Source organism: Ascidiella aspersa, chromosome 7 (assembly GCF_963924565.1).
Source record: "Ascidiella aspersa chromosome 7, kaAscAspe10.2, whole genome shotgun sequence".
NCBI classification, from domain to species: Eukaryota; Metazoa; Chordata; class Ascidiacea; order Phlebobranchia; family Ascidiidae; genus Ascidiella; species Ascidiella aspersa.
This window is the reverse complement of record NC_139453.1, coordinates 3,384,560-3,412,255: the sequence shown is the minus strand read 5'-3', so window position 1 is coordinate 3,412,255 and position 27,696 is coordinate 3,384,560. Positions and strand designations below refer to the sequence as shown.

Genomic DNA, 27,696 nt, shown 5'->3' with positions numbered 1-27,696 from the left:
ACAATGGTTGGCTGTAATGCGAATAATGTCAATATGAGTTAAATAAAGGTAATTTAAATGTGGAATAAAACCCCAACCTTTTACTTTTTCTTTACATTTCAATAACTGCTCGATGTTTTGCTTGAAATACACATTTAAAATTTCCTCTTAGTAACAAAAAAAAACATTACAGTAATAGTAAGTAAAAAAGAAAAACATAGTTCGGTTGCTTTAGTCTTAAACTAAGTAAACTTACCTTATCAAAGAAGACTTGCAGCTTTCATCAGCAGCAAACTTAACACAGAGGTCAACCATAACACAACACAACTAGCTCAACTGATGATCAAATGCTTTTTCGTGTGATTGCTTACGGCTCATTCTGCACCAAACTGATTGCGCTTGCTTCGGCGCCTTTAATTCATTTAGCTCAACATAAATCGGTCAGTTTAAATGGCCGCTTTCAAATCAGCCGTTTTTTTTCACCAGGTCTTGCGGTTTTATATAAGGCACGAAACGCGGCCGAAATAATGGAGTCGGCCGATTGCGTTGCAAGCCGCGGCTCCAAGTAGGACAGGAAAGTATAATAGCAATTATTACAAAACTCAAAATATAAATTTGAGAGACTGTGATTTAAACGTCTCCTGTGCAAGGCCGAAAGTAATATAACTTAAAATGCATGGAAGTTTTCGAGATGACGTAAGAATCTAAAACAAGCAACGTTTGATTAAACATGAAGGAGGGGGCGCCAATTTTATAGTTTGCCCCCGGGCGCAAAATACTCTGGCTATACGCCACTGGGTACAAGCAATTAAGCCCTTATAAGGTGTGTCCCTAAAAATCCAGCATTTTTATCCTGGTTGTGTTATTCCTGGGTTTCTCAACGAACCTTGCTCTAGTGCAGAGGTTCTTAACGTGGGCGGTACCGCCCCCCTGTGGGCGTTGGCGAGTTCCAAGGGGGCGTTTTGAGTCTTTTCATGATTTGGGGGGCGCTGTACGCACATACATGAAAGTACTTATATCAAAATTTTATAAAAAGTTTACATAAAACTAGTAACAAAAAGCATTGTAGGTAACTTTTAACCTTAAATGGCAACTTCCGTACTGCGAACAGTAGTTGTTTCCCGACCATTGTTACGTAATAATTGGATTTCAAGCCGTTGGTTGCTGTTGCGTTTCACCGTTTTATATACGAGTCCATTTTAAATACTTTTTGACTATTCTAACTACGTAAGTGCGAAACATTTTCGCGCTGCGCGAATGACCATTCTACGTCCAGTTTGTTTACGTTTTGATGCTGTCTTTGGACTAGATCAGCGCTTCTTTACCGTTGGGACGTGGAAGGCTGCCAAGTGTGTCGCGGACAAACGGAAACGTATTCAAAAATATCATATCTTTTTAACATTTTTATTTTTTTCGCCAATGTAATAAAAACTATAGCAGGAAATTTAAAAGAAATGCCGTTATACCCCCAAAAAATCGCGCTCGCTTCGCTCGCCAGGTGCGCCCAGACAAAGATTAACAAACACTATTACACTTTTCATTATTAGTATGGATGAAAAAGGCCGAGGCCCGCCTGATTCACAGTTGTTCGAACATTTTTCTTAGTTTACATTTTGCGCGGCCCACAGAGACATTTATGAGTTTGGTTGGTGCCCGCGACTAGAAAAGGATTTAAAGTCTTGGTTCAGAAAGATATGATTTTTTCCTGGTAATGACATAACCTGGTGAAATAATGTATGTATAAATTCCAATAGTGAATGTATGTTAGACAGCCTAAAATATCACTAACAGCTTATCGATACGAAAGTGAAGACAATATGATGTTGGACTACGATTAATATCATACTTTACTGCAACGCAAGATTAGGGGGCGATAGGAAATAATATTAAGCCCAAGGGGGCACTAGTGTAAAAAAGGTTGGGAAACACTGCTCTAGTGCTACGTAATATCGTAAATGCCAATGGAACGCGAGAAATTTGAGTTTAGCAAAATTACCGCAAATATAAAAATATTGTAATTGCCGTATGTTGTATCCTCTATCTGCCACAATAATTTGGCCTTTGATATAAAATCGGATGTCACTGGAAGCTAGGTTTTTTAATTTGTTACTTTAGTCTTGTTTTAATTCAGGGGTTCCCAACCTTGTTACGATCTCGTACCACTTAGACGCTCTGTACTGTCACGCGTACCACTTTAGCAGAAAAATAATTTAATTGAATCATATTTTGATCTATTTTTAGCTTACAACTAGCATTATTCAACGCTATTTGTAGCTTAAGGCTTAAGCTATTAAACAGTAGATTATATCTATCAAGAGCAATCATTTGGCATAATTAACGCCCACAGTCTCACAGCGTTGTACACTTTACAAAGCAACTGTGCTCCTTGTCAACAATTGACACGGCGTGTATTTTGAAGATTGCGTTGTTTCGAAACAACAGGAACAGCTACGTAACAATAAGAATGGGCTTCGGGTAATTTTTTTTATTTAAATAAAACAAGAAAACAAAATATAAAGTTGTGAATCCAGGGTTTTGTGAAAAAAACGGAAGCTACTCGAGTACCACCTGAAAAACCTACGCGTACCACTAGTGGTTCACGTACCACAGGTTGGGAACCCCTGTGTTAATTGGATCAGAATGGCTTGCTGTGAAACCCGGCGGTACGCAGCAAAACTAAAAGCCACTATGCGATGTACACTGCCGGAAAAACGCACCGGTAAAAAACGAGACAGTGACTCAAATATACGCCAAGGCTACCAGGCGCGGACCTAGGATGTTTGTTTGGGGGGCAATGAATTGTTTCGAATATGACGTCACACAGCTGCACAACTAACCTCAAGAAAACCAAACAGTTGGTTTATTTCCAGGTTGGAGAAGTGGTGCTTTTAATACGAAAGTTACATTACAAAGCTGTAGCACGAAACGAAAAATTGCCTTTATATCTTTTAAGTTGTCAAAAGCATTTATATGAGGTGATGAGAGTAACGATGCCTTTGGTCTAAAGCAACTTTAATAAAGCGGCTCATATAAAGCTCATATAAAGCTCATATAAATGCTTTTTAAAAGATATAAAAGCCATTTTAATAAAGATATACAAGAGATCTACAAGAAGCTTTAAGATTCGCGAATTCTTTTGCATTTATAATGTTACCCTAGTAACAAAAAATACATTTTTTTGGAAGCCATTTTGTGGTATTTGTGCAAACCAGAAAAGTACCACAATACCCCAGCTTTTAATTCCAGTATAATATGAAAAGCAACTAAACCATAAAACATGCCTCCAAAAAAACGGCTGTATTTACAAATACGATGCGTTTCTACACAGTATTAAAATCTTTGTGATTTTTACAGTTACCTACATTTGGAAGGCATTGAAATAGAAAAACAAAGTCTATGTTAACATTAAAGAACAAGTATAAAGTAAAGTGTAAGCTTTGAGACAGAACAATAACGAAGAAATAATTACACAGTAAAAATGGAAAAGTTAGCATTTGCACAAATGGATAACAACACTGAAATATTTGTTCTTCCTATACAACATACCTTCTGCATAGCTATGTAAGCCCAGAATACAAAGAGCTCTATTGCGATGAGATTCGAACCAAACGAAAGCTATCTTTACACGCGGAAAAATAAAACCGCTCAATGCTTCTTTGTAAGCCCCGAGAGATTGTCGAGTGAGCCACGAAACTTTTTGTAATATTGGAAAAGAAATTATTTGTATTACCAATATGCATAGACACAATCGTTTTAGACTTAAATACGCACTATCCATGAAATATTATTAATATTGAGAGATTTAGATACAGTTTGTAGTGGATTTAGGTTTTTGCATGCCATAAAGGTAAAACCCACTTTAGGTTTTGCAAGTCGTGGCTTATGTAAAACACAATGAATCATTTTGCGATAAAATCGAACGCAAAGAGAATACTTGTGAATTTATAGAAGGGCGAGTGAGTCGCCGATGAACTCTGTGAGTTGCCAGAGCGAACTCGTCAATCCACTTGCAACGGCGAGTCCGCAAACTCCTAAGGCAGCTCCCGAGTAGAAGCACTTCTCAACCAAACGCAATCTGAACAAATTAAACACAAGGTTAAAACGGGCTCAGCCATCTAATCGCATTTTAAGATAAAACGCATGAATAAACTTTGTTTTTTTAACTTTTTATGTAATACTTTCTAATAAAACCACAAAACAAAGCTTAAATGGACACATTTTGGCGCCGATACTACGTCAGTATCGGACCAGTGGCGATACGATAAATCTGATATTATCAGACAGCCAAAAGTAAAAGCATAAAAAAACGGATCCAACCATCCAATAGAGTTTTAGATAAAAAGGAAATTCGGTGATGAATCGGCGAAATTAGGATATGAACAAATATGAAGGCAGATTCTAGGGCAGTGGTCAGCAAACTTTTTTTGTCGCGGCCCAAAGTATTTTTCTCAGAGTTATTGTAGGCCCACTAAAACCACTATGAAGCAGTGACGGATTCAGAATATTTGATATTTAGGTGAAATATTACACGGCGCCTTTATGCCCAAAACTCTGCCATAGCATATTATAAAACATACTACACAACGAAGAATATACGCGCATAGCGAGAAAAAAATTTTCAATTACACATAGTTAAAGTTGACAAAAAATATATTTGGACAGGCATTTAGCACCACATTGGGCACGTAAGTCTCTTCAAACTGAGCCAAATTAAAAATTCTATGCCACACCAATATTTCCAATAAAGTGCAATGAATGTACGGCTATCACGCGGCCCACAACTACATGATATCACTCAGCTGCTCAAAAGTAACTCGCGGCAGACATCTGGGCCGCGGCCCATAGTTTGCCGACCACTGTTCTAGGGATTTCGATATTTTGGTGGAAAATGTGATCTAATGAAGTCACCACGAATCTTCTTTAGAAAAATGCATTGTTTTACGTTTACAGTGTCATGTCACAAATAAACATGAAAGTATTTATAAGATCAAAATTTCTGGTTTTAAACAAAACTTCCAGAAGCATAAAGTCCCTTACTTGGTTAGTTTTTGTTTCGATTGTAGATCGTTGTTCTTCTGCTTTAGAATGAACTGGTTGCAACCGGCGATGTAAGTTGTGAAGTAATCTCCCACTGATAAACCCCACAATCAAGGTTGTAAGCCTGAGAAACAATTAACAAATAGCTTGATAATGAGTTTCAAGCCAAAAAGTTCGAGTAAATCCACATCATCTTGATTAAGACGTTTCGATTCACACTTGTATCATCGTCAGTTAATCTCATTGTTTTTTAACAGCACTTTCTGAACACATAACTTATACCGAGCATAAAATTAATTCAAAGACTGTTCAAAAACCGCTGGAAAAATAAGGTTCCACAAAATATAGGGCTTTATTCAGAGACTGATGATGCCAGATTGGCGAAATATATTTCTCTATTAACAACTAGTCTAGAACTTACAAATGACAAATTATGACTCGGACAAGAAAGTCTATAGTAAGTTACTACCATCCACTTGAAGTCCTTGTCGTCATTAACGTGCATTAGGGCGAGGAGATATCTTCTTTTTTACATATTCAGTTTGCGTTCTACAAGATCTTTCAACACGCAAATCAATTCAAAGGCATTTAAACGCTTTTAAAGATTCAAATAATTTGTGACAAACGTGCAACACACAAATTTAACCCTATGATTAGATGCTCTGAACTAGAAGACCTTGTAATATTTCACCTTTTGGTCTTCGGCATTCATTGAGGAACGCAGATGATCGACATTCGTGTTGCTGAACTTGAAGTTCGTCGTAAAAAAAGAATTCCATCACTTCCATGGCGCTCATGATCTTTTCATTGAGTCTTGCCATTCTGAAAAAATAAAGAAATATTGAAGTCTTTGCCATCCTGAAATTAAACATTCGATTTTTTAGGATTAGCGTAGCATTGGGTTCAGAATAAAGTATTTTTGTGAACTGGGACCAATAATTTCAAGCTAAATAAAATCCTATATTCTTGCCTAAATGGTGATAGTCATTCAAACAAGTAATCCAATTTTATGTCATATTGAAAAAAAAACAGACAATTGTTATAACATAATAAAGGAAGTTTAAATCCTAACAGTTTGAGAGGTGTAAAGACAGGTTGACAAAAAGCTAGATATTGAATGATAAAATAAAGTTCCATCTAGATTCTAGACTATTGCCTTTAATATCAAAAAAAACTAAAAAACAACTAGAAAAAACATTGCACGATTCAACAAACGAAAATTTCAAGAAAAGCAAAAATTTCAAAACTGTTCAATCCACAATAAGGCATAGGTGGCAAACTAGAGTTTTTAGCATCTGCTTAGACTTTATTTTATTTCAAGTATAACTCACTTTTGCTTTTCCTCATAAGAGCCAGACCTGCATCCATCGCATGGGCAGGAATAGTTTGCGAATAAAAGGTGGTGAGATCGTACAGCTTTCTGCATATAAATAAATTAAATGTTTAAATCCATGAACACGCCTTTGCCGAAAGTGTTGCAATAATGAAAACTATATCTCTTCATGTTAAATAGAGTAATTAGGTGGCACTATATAAAAAAAATGTATTTAATAGCTTTCGCACAAGAAACTCTTTTTTGGAAAACTATATTTAACAATATATATTTGATTAAATGTGACAATCACAAAAACAAAACTAAAGAATCTATTTCACCTGTTATTGGTGCATAACACCCAAGGGGCACGGAATGGGTCGCTTGGATTGTCTGCCACATTGTTCTTTGCAAGTGAAACTGGAAACAAAAATACAAATTGTAAACGATGAATTTAAGCCAGGGTTGTGGAGTCGGGACTCAACAGAGTCGGTTTATTTTGCTGGAGTAGAGAACACGGGGCTTAAGTTAGAAGTTAGACTGTCCTTATAGGTTAATAAATTATATGACACACTACGAGTGGTAGGTTAAATATATCCACCTTATTTTCGTTTAATAAATGTGTGAAATACAGGCTGTAGAGTCGGATCCGGACTGGGGACTCGCAGAAACAGGACATTTGGTCAGAGTCGGACTTCGGATAGAGTAAGACTACGCTAAACTAAGACTACACAAACATAAGAGTCCCGAGCCAGACATGCGCAGCACCAAATTTCAAAACTGATAATGTCACAAACTGTGAAGTGCAAAGGTGAAATACCATAAGGTAGATAAAGTCAATTTTTTTTTTGTTTATAAGATCCATATCTTTGACTTTGCCTTAAATTTTCCCTTCGGCAAAACTTTGCCCAACTTAACTGAAAAATTTTAGATATGTGAACTTCTGCAGCCTGGAACCCAACAAAATCAACATGGCAACACAATTTTTCCCATTGGTTAAGAAACACTAAAACCTACATTTACTGATGTAACACTTTTAGTTAAAAGTTGTCCATTCTTACTCAAGCGGTCCATAGCAAGGCCATTTTTGATTCCAGAGTTGACGTGGTAGATGGGAAGTGATCCATTGACCCTCGGAACTCGGTCGCAAGTGAAAGAACTGGTGCTTTCATTGTCCGAAGATGAATCCCCTGGAAATTCATGTTTAACCGGTTAAGTTTTAAATTGATCAAACTATTCAATAAATATAGGTGGAATTAGTTCTTCATAGTAAACGGCCTGAAAACCTCTTGGTAATATAGAATGACTACATTAGAGTAAAAATGCAGTTTTGGAACATATTTTTTATACAGGACTCAAAATACAAAACGAACACAACAACAATGAAGTAAAAAAAATTTACATGTTTTTGAACAGGGGTTTATTTATCAAATAAATACAATATTAGTGGTAATAAATGCAAACACTGGCTAGATACAAGCGTTTTTTTCCTTAAAAAATAGTTTCGTACAATTTAAAACAAAGTAAATTGTAGAATGAATATCAAGGAACATAAGTAAGTTGCATTTTGTGGAAATTAAAAAAAAAATCTTTGTTGATTTTCACATGGTCAGATGACAAAATGCAACCTACTTCTGTATGGGCTTTGATATTCATTCTACATCTAACTACAACAAAAGCGGATATGAACAAAAACGCCAACTTTTTGGTAATCTATCTGTATTTACAACCTTGTAAGCCAATTTCAAGCGATGAAACTGCACTGTCACTCTCGTAGCCGAGCGAGCACCTTCTTTCTGCTGAGTCACAAGCGGTCTTCATCGCCGCGCAAATCACGCCGTTCACTACAAAGTCGACCGGTATGAGGTCACAGGTTATGGAGTGGTCGACAATCACAGAACGAAGCACACCCTTGGCGTATGCTATTATGAAAGCGGTGGGTCCGTACACGTTTGTACACCAACCCTGGAGAAAAAGCAGCAATTTTTTATATCAAAGACTATAATGCAGTGAAATTTGAAACACTATTAAGCAGTACACTGGTAGTCTCAAGTAACCCAGTGGTTTCAAGGTGCAATTTCAAAGCTTGTAGTTGAAATTTTTTAAGAATATAGTTTTTTTTTCTATTTGAAAGCCTCCTAATACAACGTTTTGTGTATGATTTGGGTACAATAAATCAAATGATATTTTCCTACATGCATAGAGTTGATTGCGATGCCCCAATTCCGTTTTTAGTGACACTACAGAAATCCACTCAACAGAAATTCAAGTCGGTATTTTATAGTTTCTTTGTAAACCATAAAACGTTGGAAACCACTGGATTAACAGATTCAGTCAATCCAATAAGGATTTTTGTGCAAACAAAGGGTCAGGCTAGAACCATTTGTATTATTTCTGCACTGAAAAAAGATCTAACTTATACTTAGACTAGAAACTTACCGGCAAAGGTTCTTTGTAAGCTGGTATTATCATGCTGGGCCTGACGATGCAGATTGGAAGATGAGATCCTTCTCTTGCAACGACGTCCTCAGCAAGCGCCTTCGTCAGCGTGTAAGTGTTCGGTCTGAAACAAAATCAACATTTATCTACGAATTCAAACCAGTAATTCTATTACACCAGAAGCCTTTGTCATCGTGTATGTGTACGGTCTTAAACCCAAAACGCAGCATGTTGTATAAAAGTCACGAGAGGAATTTTGATACAAAATTATTCTTTTTTGAGAACTTTTGGCTTAGTTATTTTAGAAAAATGTTGTATTTGTGTGACTTGATATGTGTAGGCTAATTTTTTTATTTGAAAGTTTGTATGATCCCTGTTCAGAGGCAGATTCAGCATTTATGTTTGGGGGCATAAAATCTTTTAAGTTATGTCATAACATGCCATTATAACAGCAAAAAACAACTCATTCCAGCGAAACTCAATAGACATTTACTTTATGGGCCGCTGAATATATTTAGCATTTAGTTCTCTTGGTGTGCCGCAAGTGAAAAAGGTTGCGGAGCACTTCTAGACCGCTTTCAGGTTAAACAACATAACTACATATTTCAAGCTGAACTTACCTCTTGCCAAGAAGTTGCGGCGTGACCTTGGTGATAAGGTCATCGTCCATCCACCGGAGGGAACCCTCGAGGTCGAGGTAATCGATTCCAACATCGTAAAGCTTTTCATCGGTCTCTTGTCGGTTGCAATGGACGTATGCTGGACAAAAGTGATGTAAATTCAACTACCTTCTAATGCTTTTTGCAATATTCTTTATATATATATATTAAATGATACAATGGTTTATATTAAATGTATAGTTAAAAAAAGTTATAGTTTAAAATATATATAGTTTACATAAAAAAATTGTATGATAAAGGCACTTTATAAGGTAGTTACAACGTCAAAACAATTTTAAGGCTTTTTAATTAAATATATTAAACCTTATTCTTAAAAAAAATGTATAGGAAAGATAAAGATTTAAATTACAATTTCTCGGTACAAATTTCCATGAATGGCGGAATAGTTAAATCAGTAGTTCCTAAACTTTTTAGCTTGTGGCACAGTAAAAAACAAAAACATTTCATGCCACATCATGCACTAAAAACAACAATTTTAACAGTTAAATGTCCTGGAAAAGTTCTATAAAATATATAAATCTTTATTTTTTTTTGCCTAGGATCGCCAAAAAAAGTGTTGAACAGATTGGCATGGCTTTTCAACTATGATTTGAGTTCAGGCTAAGTCATTTAGCCGCGGTATATAATACCACAACGAACATTATTTGGGTTAGGGTGTGGTGCGGGTTTGTGTTTGGGTTTTGGTAGGTTAATCAGCAATATTGTTAATGAATAAAAAAAAAAGAAAGAAGAAATCCTACCACAATTTTGTCTAGGGTTGATATTGCTCTTTGGGTAAGGGTGAGAGTTTTGGTGGGTGTTTTTTTATTATATTTATTCTCCCATATTTATTTCTTTGTTGCAAATTTTTTTTCGTTTCGTTACTTTAAAAAAACTGGTAGGATTCTAGACCAGCGCCCAATTTTTTTCTCAAGAAACTATTTTAATTCCAATTTATGTAAATAGTTTATTGCGGAAATCCCTCACAGGCTCCAAGTTGACTACCTAATCAAAAATGTGTCTTGGCCCTGTAAAATAGTTCCTGAATAAACGCTGTTGTACCAATAGTATGTATCAGTAGACTACATCCTAATGTAACTCTTTATGATAGAAATACTTAAATCTTCCCAATTGTATTTATAAACCACATTGAAAAATTATGTCACAAATGTGCTGTCTGCCAAACAGTGACAATAGAGCACCTCTTGTGTCTCTATTTCATGTCCCTTGCAAAAAGTTTTGTAAAAATGATCAAGTTGAATGGGCTACTAACCTGGAAAAGATTATATTAGGATTTCGGAACGACTGCCATATGTTGGGTTTATATAAACGAGATGCTGTAAGGATTTGTTCTAGTCACTTCCATTCATCTGATATGATATCAAGTAAGCAAGTTTTTTTTTACTCTGTTTCGGAGTACAAAATATGTAAAGGTGTCACTCTTGAGTCTGATATTACTGCCACCTATATAACAGTGGCGGCCAACCCATGTGGACCGAAACTTTCACCAGAAGTTTCAATAATTGCTAAACGGCAAGCAACTTTTATAATTATTCAAGTCTTATTACATGTAAAGAACCAACAGACTGATGTTCCATTAGATCTTCTGCATGCAAGGTTTTTGTACAAGGTGTGACCAGTGTTGAACTTGCAAGGAGGTTGATTCCAAATTTATACTAAGAAAACAACGCAGGGAGCGGTATGAGAAAAAAGTTGGAACGACACCAGTCCAGCGTGTCCAGTATGGTCACAATCTTCCATCAAGGGTGCAGAGCACCATAAATTTAAAAGATGCTAGGTACAAGCTGCAAAATAAAACCAGAACACCGTTTTAAGCAAACTTATACAAATCTAAAGGACATGCTAGCCAGTATAATGATGTCTCTAGCATGTTTTATATTAATGCGAAGGCACAGCTTGTGTATTTTATGTATTTTAACAGAATCAAAAGCTTACATGAGGAAGTCCAGAATTACCTTAGAAAAGAAAATGAATTAGTTACCGTTGAAGAAGACTTGTCTAACGATTTCAAAATAATAATGGATAAAGGTAAAGGTGTAAAAAGTTGCAATGAAATTACATTCCTATTAAACACTTCGTTTTACACTATTTTAGAAAAGCTATTGTTTAAATTGTTGTATATGTAGGTAAGACAGGAAGATTAAGCAGTGAGTTATATCTTTCAACAATAGAGTGTATTTTAAATATACAAGATTGATTTAGCATACTGTGCCCCAGTTAAGTGTGCGACGCTTTTAAAACCTTCCAAACATTTAGTAATTTTATTTGCTCGCAAAAACGATGAACTAGATGAATTTCATCAAATTTTTTGGAATGAACAAATCAAACTGCAAGATAGGAAGTTGAAAGGAAAGCGTTCATCCTGAAATTATTAAGTAAATATGCATTTTTTGAATATTTTTATTTAAATAATTTCTGTAGCAATCTGTAGCCATATATTTATGGATTCTGCTTAAGCCTTGCAATTAAAAGCAAGTCCGCTTGTGAGGAACTTAGGCAATATGGCTTACTTTGTTTGCCAAGTTCTCGTCTTTTAAATGATTACAGATACCATATTAAATTATATAATTTTAGTTTAAGAAAAATATATAAATATTTTATAAACAAAAGCGAAGGTGGTCTAGAATCCTAACCCAGATGTCTCTTTCAATCAATAAAAAGGTGAAAGTTGTTAACGTAAAATCCTGGAAGGGTGAAAGTTTTAACTTTAAACGCCAAAATCCTTCAAAGGATAAAGGCTTTAACGTCAAAGTCAAGAAAGGGTAATAGTTTAAACGTCAAAATTCTAAAAGGGTAGGCATTTTACCTAATATCAAACTCTTGGAGAGATAGATGAAAAAACGTCAAAATTCTGGTTAAGGGTTCATCCCCAGGGTTTAAGTTTTTAACGGCTAAAATGCGACCCCGAAAAAACACTTTGACTAAGATATACAAACGTCGAAAACATGAAAAGGGAAAGAGCTAACGTCCAACTTTCGGAAGCGTTAAGGTTTTAACATCAAAAACCTGGAAGCGTAAGGGTCTTACGATTTGTTCGCTTTGAGCTTAAAACAGTTGAGTGAAGAGAAATTAGGTCGCCAAAGCTTTTCTGTTTTACTTATGCCTATAGTATTTGGGTAGCAACCACAAAAAAGGTTTAGAAACACTGTTGATCACAAGAACAACTGTACATTTAACCCAGGGGCTCTTGAACTTTGAAACGCGGACTCATGGGGGTACGTGGACCAATTTTCGAGGTCTAAGCATGCCGAGGTAAAATCGTAGTGTATAATGAAAATAATAGAATAACGAAAAATTTAGTTAAGAAAAATTATTCCTTATAGTTTCACATTTGCTGAGCCGAATACGCAACCAATTATTTTTAGTGGACTGCTTTAAAAAAGTTTAAGAACTCCGGTTCTTTACCGAACAGCAACGCAATTAATATGACCGAATCGTAAAAAGTCTCTTTCTAATAATACCACCGACTTGAAAATCTAAACCAAAGTCTGATGGCCACAACAATAACTCAGGGGTGGCGGTGGGATACATATTTCCCCGGGCGCCAATGTTCAGGGGCGCCGAAATGAGGCTTACAAATGCCAAAATGAGGCTGCTTCTTCTTTAAATACAACGTTCTATTAAAATTTGAATTGTTTTGCCGTGTAAAGTAAGGTGTATTATGTTAACGTAATATAAAACGTGATTAAACATGAAGGAGGGGGCGCCAATTATAAAGTGTGCACCCGGGCGCAAAATACCCTAGCTACCAATCTGCTTATGGAGTTGGAGAATAGAAAACCAGGGATAAAACACAAGAATGCATAGAGTTACTTTCTTAAGACGAGGTTTTTGGGTAAACGAAATCCGTAAGATGAGGTTAGTTAGTCTACTTCCCGCATTTCTTTAACGTAATGCTGGTCCATATGCTATTGCTCATTGATAAATTTGCAAGAATTCAATAAATTCATTTGGACACTTTTTAAACTTGGGTGAAGTAAGCATTGGGTACTAAGGTATTATATTTAAATATCCTTGCAAACTATTAATTGTGTGGTCTCCAGAAAACGATTGGTGTTGAAAGTCTTTAAAAACTCTTTTACATTTGTAAAAAAAAGCGCGTTTAGCGGATACAGTGGTGGCAATCAGGTATAACTTAGTTTCTTTAACGTTTTTATTGGATCGAACGAATTTCGTAAGAAGATCCTCGGCATGATTTTAATCAGGGCTTTCCAAAATGTTCTCTCTGCAAGTAATTTTACTCGAAAACACTTAAGTCTTGACTTAAGGGCACCAGCATCGGCCGAACTTGTTGCGCGCTTTGTCGCCACCCGGCGGCACCGCCATAAGAAATCACCTGAAAAAAAGCGGTCACTTGAAGCGTGAGTGAGCGAGCGCACGAGGTGCTCGTATCGCGCGACCCGATCAATCGGCGGCCGCCAAAGTTATTCAAGTTCTTAAACGGACCGCGTGGTCCAAGCATTGACTTGAGTCTTTCAACACTGGTTATTTATCTTAATTTTGGAAGATAAAACAATTCAATTGCTATATGTTGCGTTTATGTTATTTTTTCCTTAAGATTTTGCTCATATTCGCACGAGTTTACCAGTTTTGTGGTTTAATGTTTACTTTTTAGACAAATAATTATATTCAAGTTGACATGCTTTAATCATAACTTGACTGAGAATTGAGTTGCTATTTATTCTAAAATACTTTATTTAGATAAAAACGTAAAGGTGTAACGGCGGGAAACTAAATAGGACAAAAAGTGAAGAGCAGTGAAGCAAATTGAACAAACAAAAGGAAACTTAAAAAACAAATTTAAATGCATTGTGACGTAATACAAAGTCAGAAATGATCGCGATCTAGTTAAAAGCAACAACATCCTGAAAATAGAACTTAAGGCAAACGGGGCATAGGCGTAGCCAGGGTTGAGCCTCAGAGGGCATGGCCCATCCAAAAAACTTATAAATATGTTACTCTTAATAATTTGTTATTTTAGCATTTATGACCAGTACAACCTTCAATTGTCATGCTCTGTTACGTCACAAACAATGTAGTAAATATAACGTTTGCTATACGTTAATGCAGTGTTTCTCAACCTTTTTAACCCCAGGGCGCACTTGTAAACCTTTCAAAACCTAGCGGCGCACCTTACGGTCGAGGCGACTGCAAACTTTGTTTGGATATTTTGTTTTTTGCTGGCAGTTTTTATTACATCAGGCTCCTAATTTTATTATCTATAAAGAAGCCTGCGGAGTCGGTTAAAAAACATAATCCAACTCCCGAGTCCGACTCCGGTCAAATGTGTGATTTCGTCAAATTCCGAGTGCTTCTGCCTCCCTACAGCATTTATTTTTCCCATTTACGTAACTAAATTAAGGTGGATTTTCAACAATCCCCTCATAGGGGTGTCATATATGTCATCCAACCACAATACGTTGCTGGAAAATATCCACCATATGCTATTTCGCCTTTTTAATTTGCATTTGGCGGCATTGTCAGTTTTAAAATTGTTACTGCGCACGTCGGACTCGGCTCAGGCAGTCCGACTTCAGCAAAACAAATCGACTACTGTACGTCGAGTCTCAAATTTGACTCCCGACTCCACAGCCCTGCTTTAAAATACGATGAGCTCAATAATACATGCCTAAAGAGAAAGAAAATAAATGAAATAGGCCTTTCGTGTTGTAAATTATGAAAACACACGGTATGTTAGTTAAAGTTCGATGGAAACACAGAATAAGCCCCAAAGCAACAACATCTAACTCGGAATAAATCAAAAATGTAACGGAAAAAAACCTAAATGGACAAAATAACGCCCAAAACTGCAAAAAAAACATGGTATGGGACGATTAAAGGACATATTCTTGGCATCGGCCGTTTTGGTGTCAACGTTTGGGTGCCATAGTGTTTTGGCACAGGATTGTTTGCCTCTGTTTGGGGTTAGGCACGAGTAATGGGTAAAATTAGAATTTGGGTTATGGTAAAAATTATTAGGTGAGTTTGTGTTGAAGTTATGGGTGGGGTTTGGGGTTAAGTAATAGGTTGCAAAGGCCTTATTCTTGCAATTTAGGCCTTATTCAGACTAATTTAGGTCTTATTTTGATTTAAACGCTATTACGAGTATTAGGTAGTAGTCCTATTTTGGTCTTATTCCGAACTGTTTTTTATGCCGAAGTTGCTTTTGTTTTAATTTTGGTCTTATGGCGGAAGCCCCGCTAGATTGCAATAGTTTCTCTTTCTTTGTTAGCGAAGAGCCAACATCAACCATTGGGACTTTAATAGGGGCTACGAATCCAGTCATATTGCTCAGTGTTTATTCACAGAAAACAGTGACTAGAGTTTATTCTAAAATTATTCGCAAATTCTACAAATAGGCCTCATACAGAATTTTTGTAACATTTTTTCCCCATTTTCTCGCGGCGCACCTGGCCACCTTCGACGGCGCACCGGTTGAGAAACGCTGCGTTAATGTATAGTTTTACTAATTTTAGACAGTTTTTGCTCTTTGAACGGATTTTGAATATTGCTTTAACACTCATTCAGTTGTTGCTTAAAACGGTTTGCTAACATTGTTATTTGTGTTCGTTACGGCAGTTAATACAAAGAATTCATACTTTTTGCTCCCCCCCTCCTAATTTTCGGCTGGCTGCGCCACTGAAACGGGCAACTTGACCAAGTCGAAAGACGAAAAAAAAAGATTTGCTAAAATATACGTCTCACGCAACACCTATTTATTACTAGTGTCAAGTTTAGCGCGAATTTTAGGAAAATGATTCGTCATGCTGCAAGTATAGGGATGTCCGATAATATCGGATCAAAGCCGATACCCGATACCAAATGGTGATATCGTTGATACTCGTCCGATACTAGGGTTGTATCGGTGCCAATCCTAAACCAAATTACGGACATTCCTAAATGCAAGTAAGAAAGTCTAATGGAGTTATTATCATTGCGCCAGTGAAGCAACTAAACTAACTATAGAACAACAAGAATACGCATTTCTATGCAACCGAAATTGAAGCTGGGGATCTTTTTACCTTAACAATAGCTCGCGTGATTTCCAGACAGGAAATGAGTGAAGGCGTTGGAGGCCAAACTAAATGGATGGAGCCTTAACGTCATTTCCTTTAGAACAAGGAAATACGTTGGAGTCCGCCTTCAACAAAGAGCTTAGCGTTTGGTTGTTGCTTGCAGCTTGGTTCAATCGCCTTACTGCTGTACTGAGGTAAATGTGTAATGTTGTGTAGGTATATAAACAGGAATGTCAGGTTGGTTTATAACATCAAAACCTTAAATCAGTGGATCTCAACCTTTTCCTGCCGCACTCCAATCTGTGGTGTTTTTAATGTCACTTCGAGCTACCTGGTTTCAAAAGAAACCATTTTTACTCAAGTTTACTTAGATTTAATAAGCCAAATAAAGAATAAAAAACAATTATTTTCAACTCTAGCCGTAGATTTAAGATTATGGGTCGTCTTGCCGCAATGCACTTGCGTTCATTTCTATAAAACTTCGATTGCAGCCAGAAAGCTGTTCGCGTAAAATTGGTCCGTGTGCTAAAGGTTGACAATCACTATTTTCCAAACATGAAATTATATGTACGAACAAGATCCAGCAGGCAACGCTGCTATAATTATCGTTTCACGACTTGCTCCCACTGAGCCTGCGTACCTCTGAACCTGGTATAATATTATGTGTATGCCAATCGTTGGTCAGTGTTACTTCAACAGTGCTAGATCACAGATATCACAGTATATACCCAAACTGTCATTTAACTTGGTATCTTGTTCCATTTTACAGACTATATTTGGTAAAAAAAAAAACTGTATCAACCAATCAAGCACAATGAATAACATGGCCGATACTCCAAACCAAAACCAAGTAAGTTTTTGTCGTATAAAATAATAAGAATCTTTGCTGCTTTGGATTTTTAATTCCACGCCAACCTCCTCATAAATCCGTCTAGCACTGGTATTTGTCAAAGTGAAACTTATCTTATTAACTTTATCACAATACACATATTGCATAGTGTCTGAAAAATGGCAAAATTGTTTTTCAACGTGCCTGTATAGCATACGACCTTGTAATGCGTCTGTACTAACTCTTTCGGTTTATTAGTTTGATTTTAAATAATTTTAATGAATATAATACACTATAATGTTAAACCAATTAGGTTAAAAAAATTATACTAAGTTTTATAGTGACCTTTTGGGAGGTTGGTTTATTCTTTAAAATCGGTCATTTTATTCAATTACTAGACGAAATACCCGGCGTTGCCCAAGTTATATATAGGGTACTTACTTGTACCAATAATATGCAGCCTTTTGCTATAAGCGCGATATATTATGCGCATTCGGGCAATGCCACGATTTTGCGTGGTTATAAAGTGCTGGGTCGAGTAAATACTTTCTCACAATTAAAGTAGGATGCGGCCCTTATGAAAGCAGCAACAGTATTAGGTCTAACCAATCTCGCAACTTTAGCAAAACAGCAGCAATTACCAAACAAACGATATCAAGTTTAAAAGTACGTAACCAAATAGCGATTCTGTCGCAGTGTTTAAACTGTACGGCAATATAAAGCCCGTAGTTCAGCTGCGCGTCTATATATACTGATAAGCAGCAAACATAACTGTCTTTAGTTTTACGGTTGTTACCGAACAGCGATCAACATTAATTTGAAACTTCGTATAATCCGACAAAATTTATTTTACAAAAATCAAGCATTATTAACAAACTGTTTTGAAAATTTGAAAATATTCGCACAGCGGGGTTATTATTTGTAATCTTGCGACTTTGTCAAAACCGCCGGCGCCACATCATTTTCGGGATACTTTAGTAAATAAGCGCTAACCTAATCGGCTCCAACTAAACGATATTTCGTGATGTGCATATCGATCGGAAATCACTAACATACCTAAACCTTATTTTTTTTAGAGAACCCTCACAAATGTAAAACCTTAAGTTGTAGCAGACAATGTTCGCATTGCGTGGTATACAAGCAAATAAGTAATCCCGGTACCATACTGCGTCCAACGTAAGTAAAATCTCGTCTAAAACTGAAAAGTGGTTACTATTAAACCCACCGCATTAAATGCGATATTTTGCGAACTCTATAAACCTAATTTTTCGCGGTAACATAGTTCAAGGAGTTCTTAATTACAAAATTCGCAAGTTGGAAACATAAAAATTTATTTTTATTAAGCCAATATACTTCATTTGATTTTTATTTCCACGCAGGTAATTGCGCTTGAAAAAAAGTTTTGCACGGTTACGTTAGGACAGGGTTTCTCAACCGTGGCCCTCGGCCACCCTGGGGGGGCACGGAGTGGTAATTAGGGGGGTCACGGTCATAGGCTTAGCCAGTGGAACACAGGGGCTATTTCTCTCAAGGAAATTATGAATATTTTACTCTTAATTATTTGTTTTGTAGCATTTATGAGCAGTACACGACTGTCGATTAAAAGCATGTCACACCTCCATTTGTCAAGTACTGTTACTACACAAACGATTTAGTTATTACGTTTGTTGTATACATTAATGTAGTTTTACTACTTTTAGTCATTTTGTTTTTTTCCTTTGAATGGCTTTTGAGTATTTCGTTAAAACTCAGTCAGTTGCTGCGCGAAACGGTTTGCTAGCATTTTTGTTTGTGTTCGATACGGCAGTTAATACCATGGCCAAAGCAATCAAGTTATAACGAGCCTCGCTGGCGGGAAGCGACTAATGGACTTTTAATCGTAGTGTCATTACTGATTCGTTGTAAATAGTTATTGTTTATGTTTTATATAAAGTCGATTTATCGCTGTGAGGTAACAGTTTTAGTGTCAAATTATTAAAGTTAATAGTTTGCCTACTCAGGGTGTCTAGTCTTTTTCTGCTTCAAGAAGCGGTGTTTCAAATGAAGTACTCTTACTAGTTCAAGTTCAAAATTTTCGCCCCTCACATATTTCGGCTGCCGAAGACATTGACCACGGGCAAAACTCTCTAGCTAGGTATTGCAAAACCAAAATGTCACCATTTGTTTGCCATTTAACCTAATTTTGTGTTTTTCGTTATGACTGTAAAACTTTTTTGTAACGTTTTGTAACACATTTTTCTAAAATGTTTCTTGACGCGTCAGTAGAGTTGTTTAAAACTAGAGTGAATCCTTTTTATTCGTTTATCGCGGAAAGTTACACCTAATTGTACGTACGTGAGTGGCAAGTTTGGACAAATGCCTGTCGCTGTGACGAAGTAATTACTGTGCTGCTTTATATGTATCCATTCAATATCCATGTAATGAGGCGTCAGTGTTTTACGGGCGGCAGGTCGATTGCTTGCCGATAAATCATTAAGTTTCCTTCAAATGGCATTGGGCGAGAAACCAACGAAGAGATTTCGCAATTCCCTTAAGGGGCGTTAATTTGCAAAAGAAACATTCCATAGTAAAACGCATAAGGTGCGCTGTAAGGTTACTCAAGGTCATTTTAGGCCAATATTCAGCTAGAGTATGTCAAGTAATAATGTTACGCCAAACTAATCCAGAACTCTACTTAACGGCCTGCCGACTGCCAAGCACTGCAACGCGTGTATTTTACTTGTATTATAATAAGCGACAGTAAAATACTAAAACACTGAAACAACGAAAAGCGGCCAACGCCTAAAAAGGTGACTTAAACGTTAATTCCCAGGGTTTTCTACAATGCAATGCACTCAAGCTAGACCCCAAACGCGACTGCCCACATTAGATTTCGTGTCCCCATTCACTACAACCAGAGAAAAAAGGTGTGCGTGTCAAACGAGGTGCCAACCGAAAACGTGATAAGATAAGAAATAAAGCGTGAAAGGCGAGGTGCAAAAGTGGAAAAGCGATATAATTTATGTGAGTGAGAAAGAAAGGGAAAACGAAAACACGCGTACAAACGATAAAACAGAGAAACAATAACACACATAGAAACTATAAATAATCGGTGCAACAAACACCCAACGGGCTTGTGTTGTGGTTCACATCACTCGCGAGCTGGTGGTTGGTGAATTGAGTCGTTGGGTGCGGCTGTGCTTCAGGTGAACGTGGCGTTGTAGTCATGGTGAGGCGAAATCCGATGTCGGTGGGGGGCTCCGTTGTTGGTTCTTCGGTGTTGTCTTCTTCGTCTTCTTCTTGATCATATTGCGTGTGATGTCCGCGGCTACGCTTCAAACGGTTTCGATGGACGTTCTGTTGTCGTCCGTTGGCCGCTTCTATTAAATAATTTACCGGTGGTCGCACTTGGATGACCTTGTACGGGCCTGCATAGGGAAATTAAATTTTCGGTTTGGCCCTACAGGGACTACGTTATCCCTTAGTAAAACCGAGTCGCCGACGTTGAATGCGGTGTCATCTGCATTCCTGTTGAAATGCGCCTCCATTCGCTGGCGCTGCTTGACGAGGGTAGTCCGAGCAACATCTTCGGCACGAACAAGTCGGTCGTGAAGGCTTTTGATGTTGTCGTTAATGAAATGCCACTCTTCGGATCCTGCTCCGACCAAGTCCGCAGGTAGCCGCAATTGTCGACCTGTTAATAAGAAATGTGGTGAAAATCCCGTACTTTCGTGGGTACTTGCATTGTACGACGCCACAACAGCAGACAGCGCTTCATCCCAGGAGCGTTCATCTTTTTGAACGTAATTTCGAATCATCGAGATTATTGTTCTGTTGTTTCGTTCAACACCTTTGTTTCCGGCGGGATGATAACCAGTCGTGCGTGACTTACCGCAACCAATCAGCTGAAGCAACTCCTTAAACATCTTGCTTTCGAAATTCCCGCCACGATCTGAATGGATGATGTCGGGAACTCCGTGAACAGTCATCCAGCGGTTGTACAATACGCTGGCCGTTTCGGTTGCTGTTTGCGTACGCAAGGGCCAAGCTCGGACATATTTAGTAAACACATCACAAGCAACAAGGACATATTGGTACCCGTGGCGTGTTAAAGGTAACGGCCCCATGATGTCCACTTCTACCCTTTCTAAAGGACCTTCTTCGCAAGATGGTACCAAGGGGGCTTTCGGTGTTTTTGAGGGTTTCTTGATTAACTCGCACTCACGACATTTCATGCAATACCGCTCAGTCTCCTCGCGCCAGCCTGGCCAGAAGTGTCGTTCAGCGACCTTGGCGCATGTTTTACGAATCCCCAGGTGACCACCGCCTAACTTTGCATCGTGAAGTAAATCGAAGATTATCGGTTTTAGTTCACGCGGTGTTACAAGTCTTAAAAGTGTTTTATCCTGGTCATAGAAATGAATGACCCCGTCTCTAAGTTTCAATTGACCAAAGTGACTCCATAAGTGCCTGGTCATACGCGATGTATTTGACACAGCGTTATATGGGGGTCTGTGTCCTAGGCTTAACCATTGGAAAGCTGAAGCTATTTCTTGGTCTTGCTCCTGTGCTTGCGCAAATCACCCATTGTCAAACCACTAGAGGCACGAACATCGATAGTGGCAACCTTCGGCGCATCGGTCAACTGGTCTTCGCCTATTCGACTAAGAGCGTCTGCATTTTTATGTTTGACACCCGGACGATGTATTAGATTAAAGTCGTATTGTGACAGGTGCTCGACCCATCGGGCACACTGGCCATAGAGGTCTTTAGACTGATATAGCCACTTAAGAGAAGCGTGGTCAGTGCGCAAAGTGAAAGCTTGGCCTAGGAGGTAGCAGCGAAATAACTTGGTGGCATGAACGACCGCTAATAATTCTTTGCGAGTGGTGGAATAATTTCGTTCTGTTTTGGTTAAAGTCCTGCTGCCATAAGCTATAACGTGTTCTTTTCCCTCGTGCCACTGCGCTAACACGCATCCAATGGCAAAATCAGACGCGTCGGTGTCTAATACGAAAGGCTTCTGGAAATCAGGGTAGCGAAGGACTGGTGATCTTATCAAAGAAGATTTTAGTTTTGGCGAAGCTTGTCTCGACTTTTCTGTTAGACGGTGAAGCGGCGCAGCTATTTTGGCATAATCACGTATGAACTTGCGGTAATACTAAGTTAAACCAACGAACTGTCGTACTTGCTTTGTATTCTTCGGGGCCGGCAATGATTTTACTGCAGCAATTTTTTCGGGGTCACATAAAACACTTTCGGCAGAAACAATGTGGCCTAAAAACTTTACCTCTTTCTTGAAAAGAGCGCACTTCTTGGGCTTAAGTGTCAGGCCCGCGTCGGCAAGTCGTTGTAGCACGCCCTCCAATAGCTCCAGATGTTCCTGAAAGGTACGCCCATACACAATGATGTCATCCAAATATGCGAGTACTCCTTGCCATTCTATGCCATTTAAAACAATACGCATTAGTCGCTGGAAACTAGCAGCGGAATTGCAAAGACCCATTGGCATCACATTGAATTCGAACAGACCCATATGGCTCGCGAAAGCGGTCTTTTCTCGGGAACTCTTATCCATAGGAATTTGCCAATACGCAAATTTTAAATCGAGTGTACTAAAATAGGTGGAGTTAGACAAAAGATCGAGGCTTTCGTCTACTCGTGGTATAGGGTAGCTGTTTTTCTTTGTCACCTTATTAAGGCCTCGATAATCAATGCAAAAACGAGTTTCACCTGACTTTTTCCTCACAAGTACGATCGGGCTCGACCATGGGGATGATGACGGACGTATAAGACCCTGGGTCTTCATCTCGTGGACGATTTCCTCTACTTTCTTCTTTTCGGGTGGTGACGAAAGGGTTGTCGTACTGGGCGAGCATCTCCGGTGTTAATCACATGCTCGGCGAGATCCGTCCGTCCTATTTCTGTTGAGTGGGTCGCGAACGATCTGCGATATTGTTGCAGTAAGGCCTGAACCCGTGCGATCTCGCTTGTTGTAAGACCGCCACCAATTTCAATTTCGTCTGTAAAATCCCTGTTTTCTTCAGTTGGGTATACGGAGCTAACGCTCTGTTGGGTAGGACAAGAAAAGTCCACGCATCCCTGTTCATTACAATAACATGTGTGTGTTAACGACTCGACTGTGACACAAGTACCACTTTGAATACATGCGACATCCCCGGATGTTAGAATGGGCGAAAGTGTGGCAACGGGAGTGCCTTCAGGCAGCTAGATAACGTCGTCGGTCAAATTCGCTATTCGAGTCTGGACTAAACAGCCTTTAGTTGTCGTTAAATATGACCTAATCTTTGCACCATATTTATCCATTATCTCGGGTCTCCATTCAATAAGTACAGAATGGGTAGGTACTGGGCGACGTTCAGAATTATGAATAAAATAAGCTGGAACACAAACCTCTGTGGACGGTTGGATCAGGACTTTATCATCGAGAAAGACGTCTCGGCTTCCAAGCTTGAATGGCATATCGAGCAGAGGTACACTGCTGTTGTCGATTTTCAAGGTCTTGTTGCGGTAACAAACGGCGCACTCCTGCGTTTCTAGAAAATCTATTCCAAGAATGCAATCGAATGAAATAGAGTCACAAACGAAAACATTCATACGTAATTCTTTAGCAGCTACTGTAAGTTGTACTGGAAGTAAACCATCCATATTTAGTTTGTGGCCGTCAGCATTGGCGAATGACAGGGTCTCGGGGCACTTCGACAAGTTACGTTTAACTTTAACCTTTAAACAGTTCCATACTTTTCCCGTAATGATGGTAACTGCTGAACCCGTATCAACAAGGGCGCATACTGGCAGGTTCTCGATCATAATATTTATGAAGGAATGAGGCCTTTGACCAGATGCGATTTGTACGATAGGCTGTTTAGTTAAATCACCAAGGTCAAACCTGCTGACGTCCCTGTCCAGTTGTTGGTATTGGCCGGAGGGAAGGTCGGCTACCACTTGTCGTAGATGGTCGATAGTTTTCATAAAATCACCCATTTGGCGTTGGAATTCCATTTGGAAAGCTGCAAACGGGGTCTGCAGCGACACTCTCCGTCGTAGCATTACTGCTAATGTTGCCTACATCCTGTGAGGGCTGGCACGCAATGCTGGCGTGGACAGCTATCTTCGCAGCTTTAGTGAAGTCGCGCTTTATTGACGCGTCCTTACTAATTGCAGTGGCGAGTGTTCTGTCGCTCAAGCCGCGCAGTAGAGCCAGATACAAAACCTCATTTTTTATAGGCTTGTCGCCGCCGTCTGGGTAAGCTTGTTCGCCAAGGGTTTGCAAACTATAAACGTATTCCCTTATGCTTTCTTTAACCATTTGACCACTTTCTAGTAACTGGTCACGTTTATCATAGTCACATTTTTCGCCGTTGGCCGCTGAAGCAAGTTCAATTATAGCGCTAGACGATAGTTCGTACAGGCTACTTGCGCCATCACTAATATCAAACAAAAAATCACGGTCGAGACATGTCAATAATAAATGTCTCTTAACATCTTCATTGGCTGCGATGCTCTTACAATACGATTCAAAAACTGGTAAAATCGATTTAAAATTGTCGCCTGAGCTATAAAAAGGCGGTGGCAACGTAAAAGACATGCTGCATGTAGCGCTTCTCCCCTCGGCTGTAGAGTCCTGGCGTGCTCGCCATTTTGTTACGCCAAACTAATCCAGAACTCTACTTAACGGCCTGCCGACTGCCAAGCGCTACAACGCGTTCTTTTACTTGTATTAAAATAAGCGACAGTAAACTGCTAAAACACAGAAACAACGAAAAGCGGCCAACGCCTAAAAAGGTGACTTAAACGTTAATTCCCAGGGTTTTCTACAATGCAATGAACTCAAGCTAGACCCCAAACGCGACTGCCCACATTAGATTTCGTGCACCCATTCACTACAACCAGGGAAAAAAGGTGTGCGTGTCAAACGAGGTGCCAACCGAAAACGTGATAAGATAAGAAATAAAGCGTGAAAGGTGAGGTGCAAAAGTGGAAAAGCGATATAATTTATGTGAGTGAGAAAGAAAGGGAAAACGAAAACACGCGTACAAACGATAAAACAGAGAAACAATAACACACATAGAAACTATAAATAATCGGTGCAACAATAGTAATTCATTCTAACCGAAAAACCATAAATCATTTCGACAAATGTAGGTACTAACGTTTGCTTGGCTCAGTACAAAACAGAGCCGAATATAAAGAAATACCTTCCCACCATCAAGCTTTGTAATCACTAAATATATTCACTTAAATTAAAATAAGTGATATGTTAAATTTTGGAGAAACTAAGTGCATTGATGCGTTGATTAATGTCTGTATTTCTTAATAACGTGGAGAAGTAAAACAAGAAAAACACGTAGAAACAATGCTAAATATTTTAAAAGCATGGGGGCTACGAGGGTTGGGAGCCTTTTAAAGGGGGCCACGAAGCATAAAAGGTTGACAACCACTGATTTAAGGTATAACGGCCATATTTAATTGCAATTTTACTAACTTAGAGATATACGATAAAATTCATCCACCGTTAGATCTATTTTTTAATCATATTTTATATAACAGGCTAGCATCAGGGGGACTCGAACTTTTATCGCGATCGATGTTTTTTTGCAATATTGCCGTTGTATTGTATGTCGTCACATCTTTTGAAACACGATAACGCAATGTTTAATTTTTTCGCTTGACTATTTTATTTGCGCTCGACATCACAGCCTTACAACTGTGGAGTAAATGCCCTCACAACACGTTTGTCAAAATCAGCTCGTGCACGAGCAATTTGTTGTGTGCCCAATGAGAAAAGCCTCCTGAATTTACAGTTTAGCTCCAATTCAACCAATTAAACTCAATTTTTGTCACGCTTTTAATATTTTCAAGTTGTCTCAATGATATTTCATTATAAAAGACCCAATTGCGTTTCGTAGGGGGTATAGGGCATAGGAAAATTACCAAAGGGGCGCGGCTGATAAAAGGTAAAGAACCACTGGTCTATGCCATATACAGGTGGTTCTCAGCAGATGCTTTCATTTTTCTTTATTATTCTTTACGTTTAGATAACCATAAGGCGAAATAAGCTATAAACTATAATGCCGAAGAGAAAAACTCTGTTTACTGATGTTTTACTGCTACGCCAAAAGTAGCCTTGTTTCAGAAAACGACGTATTAATTTCGAAGCTGAATGCATTACCTTTGGATATGGCACGTTTTTCTCAAACGTAACAGTTCTACTTTCGTTTTACTTGCAGGCAAACAATGTCCTCTTTTTGGGTGCTGAAAATATGGTAGCCCTATATTTACTGAGCTTGGATTTGTCATAGATTTAGATGAAAACTATACACTTGGCTCGCTGTGTTGTTAGGTCATATACCACAATTCATCATTGGAAAAGTACAAACTGAAAAGACACAGAGACGCAAGCATTTTGAACACAAAAACAAGTCGAAATCCTTTTTCAAACATCAAACACGACATTTCGCTAAGCAAAAGCAAAAATTTGATCAATTAATGAAGGCATTCTCTTATCAAACCTCTGTATGCATAACTGAAAATAGCTCATGTCCTTATGTCTCAAAGGCAGCCCATTTACTTTGGCAGTAACCGTTGTTAAACCGTGTTTAGAGATAGCAGCACAAGAGATTCATGGAAGAGCTAAAGATGTGGCCAAAGTGCAAAAGCTAGCATTGTCCGATAATACGATGCAAAGGAGATGTTCAATGATTGCTGCATCACTAAAAAATGTTCGCTTTCCAAACACAGAACGCAAGAAAATTTTAGATCACTTCTGTTTTGTCTTTCTACTGGCATAGACACTACTGCTTTAAGTATATTTTCAAAAGTAAACAATTACTTCTCCGAACATGCAGTAAACTGGTGCAAGTGCAAGGCTGTATTCACCGACGGCGCCAGGGCTATGGTCAAAGTGCGTAACGGGGTAGTTGCTCTCATAAAGCAAGTCACAACGGAGGTTGTGTATATTTCAACAGGTAGACATGACCACCGTGCTATCTGAACTCCACTATATCGAAACTAAACAAACCGTCATTGCATTCCAAAAGGTATAGCGTCAGGTCGCTTATAGATTTAATGTACGTTCAAATAATTCAGCATAGCTCGCTTTAAATAAAATAGCTTACAGCGCAGTAAAAACACGTGTTGCCAGTAAGGAGTGCATCGTTGACTGGATTGCAGTACAATTCGGATACGACTAACGTCCAGGAAAAACGAATGCGTTGGGGATTAAAACTGGCCAGTTAACGAGCAGGATGCAGGGAAAAGAAAGTATGACAGAAAGACTTTAGCAGAATTTTAGCACACGCACAACGAACACAGTAAATAACAAATACAGACGCTGGCTCCTCTACAGTTGTATGTATCCACTGCATTTTACACCGCGAAGCATTGACAGCCAAAAAACTTGGC

At 38.4% G+C, this 27,696-nt stretch overlaps 2 protein-coding genes across 2 annotated transcripts; both read right to left on the bottom strand.

The window, feature by feature from the left end:
* Window positions 1–3,921: 3,921 nt before the first annotated feature.
* On the bottom strand, window positions 3,922–9,430 carry LOC146137294 (fatty acyl-CoA reductase 1-like). The gene is made up of 8 exons (XM_083393836.1): window positions 9,414–9,430; window positions 8,768–8,891; window positions 8,059–8,293; window positions 7,390–7,518; window positions 6,670–6,748; window positions 5,708–5,838; window positions 5,017–5,110; window positions 3,922–4,054 (listed from the first exon to the last, which is right to left on the bottom strand). Exons 1-8 carry the CDS (start codon window positions 9,428–9,430, stop codon window positions 3,922–3,924), a joined length of 942 nt encoding a protein of 313 aa, XP_083249962.1.
* A 12,387-nt stretch (window positions 9,431–21,817) lies between these two features.
* LOC146137293 (uncharacterized) lies at window positions 21,818–24,601 on the bottom strand. Its single transcript, XM_083393835.1, has 5 exons — window positions 24,362–24,601; window positions 23,686–24,315; window positions 23,010–23,138; window positions 22,562–22,654; window positions 21,818–22,432 (listed from the first exon to the last, which is right to left on the bottom strand). The coding sequence occupies exons 1-5, from the start codon at window positions 24,599–24,601 to the stop codon at window positions 21,818–21,820; spliced, it is 1,707 nt and encodes a 568-aa protein (XP_083249961.1).
* Between the last annotated feature and the right edge of the window lie 3,095 nt (window positions 24,602–27,696).

Excerpts from the sequence above, each read along its gene's own strand:
- LOC146137293 (XM_083393835.1), bottom strand. The coding sequence starts at position 24,601 with ATGGTTAAAGAAAGCATAAGGGAATACGTTTATAGTTTGCAAACCCTT. Across the intron at positions 24,316-24,361 it reads CGTGCCAGCCCTCACAGGAT|ACCCCGTTTGCAGCTTTCCA; the intron begins GTAGGCAACATT and ends GTGTCGCTGCAG. Across the intron at positions 22,433-22,561 it reads GCGCTCTTTTCAAGAAAGAG|TATTACCGCAAGTTCATACG; the intron begins GTAAAGTTTTTA and ends GGTTTAACTTAG.
- LOC146137294 (XM_083393836.1), bottom strand. Across the intron at positions 8,294-8,767 it reads CTTACAAAGAACCTTTGCCG|GGTTGGTGTACAAACGTGTA; the intron begins GTAAGTTTCTAG and ends CTTTTTCTCCAG. Across the intron at positions 5,839-6,669 it reads GTGTTATGCACCAATAACAG|AATGGCAAGACTCAATGAAA; the intron begins GTGAAATAGATT and ends TTATTTTTTCAG.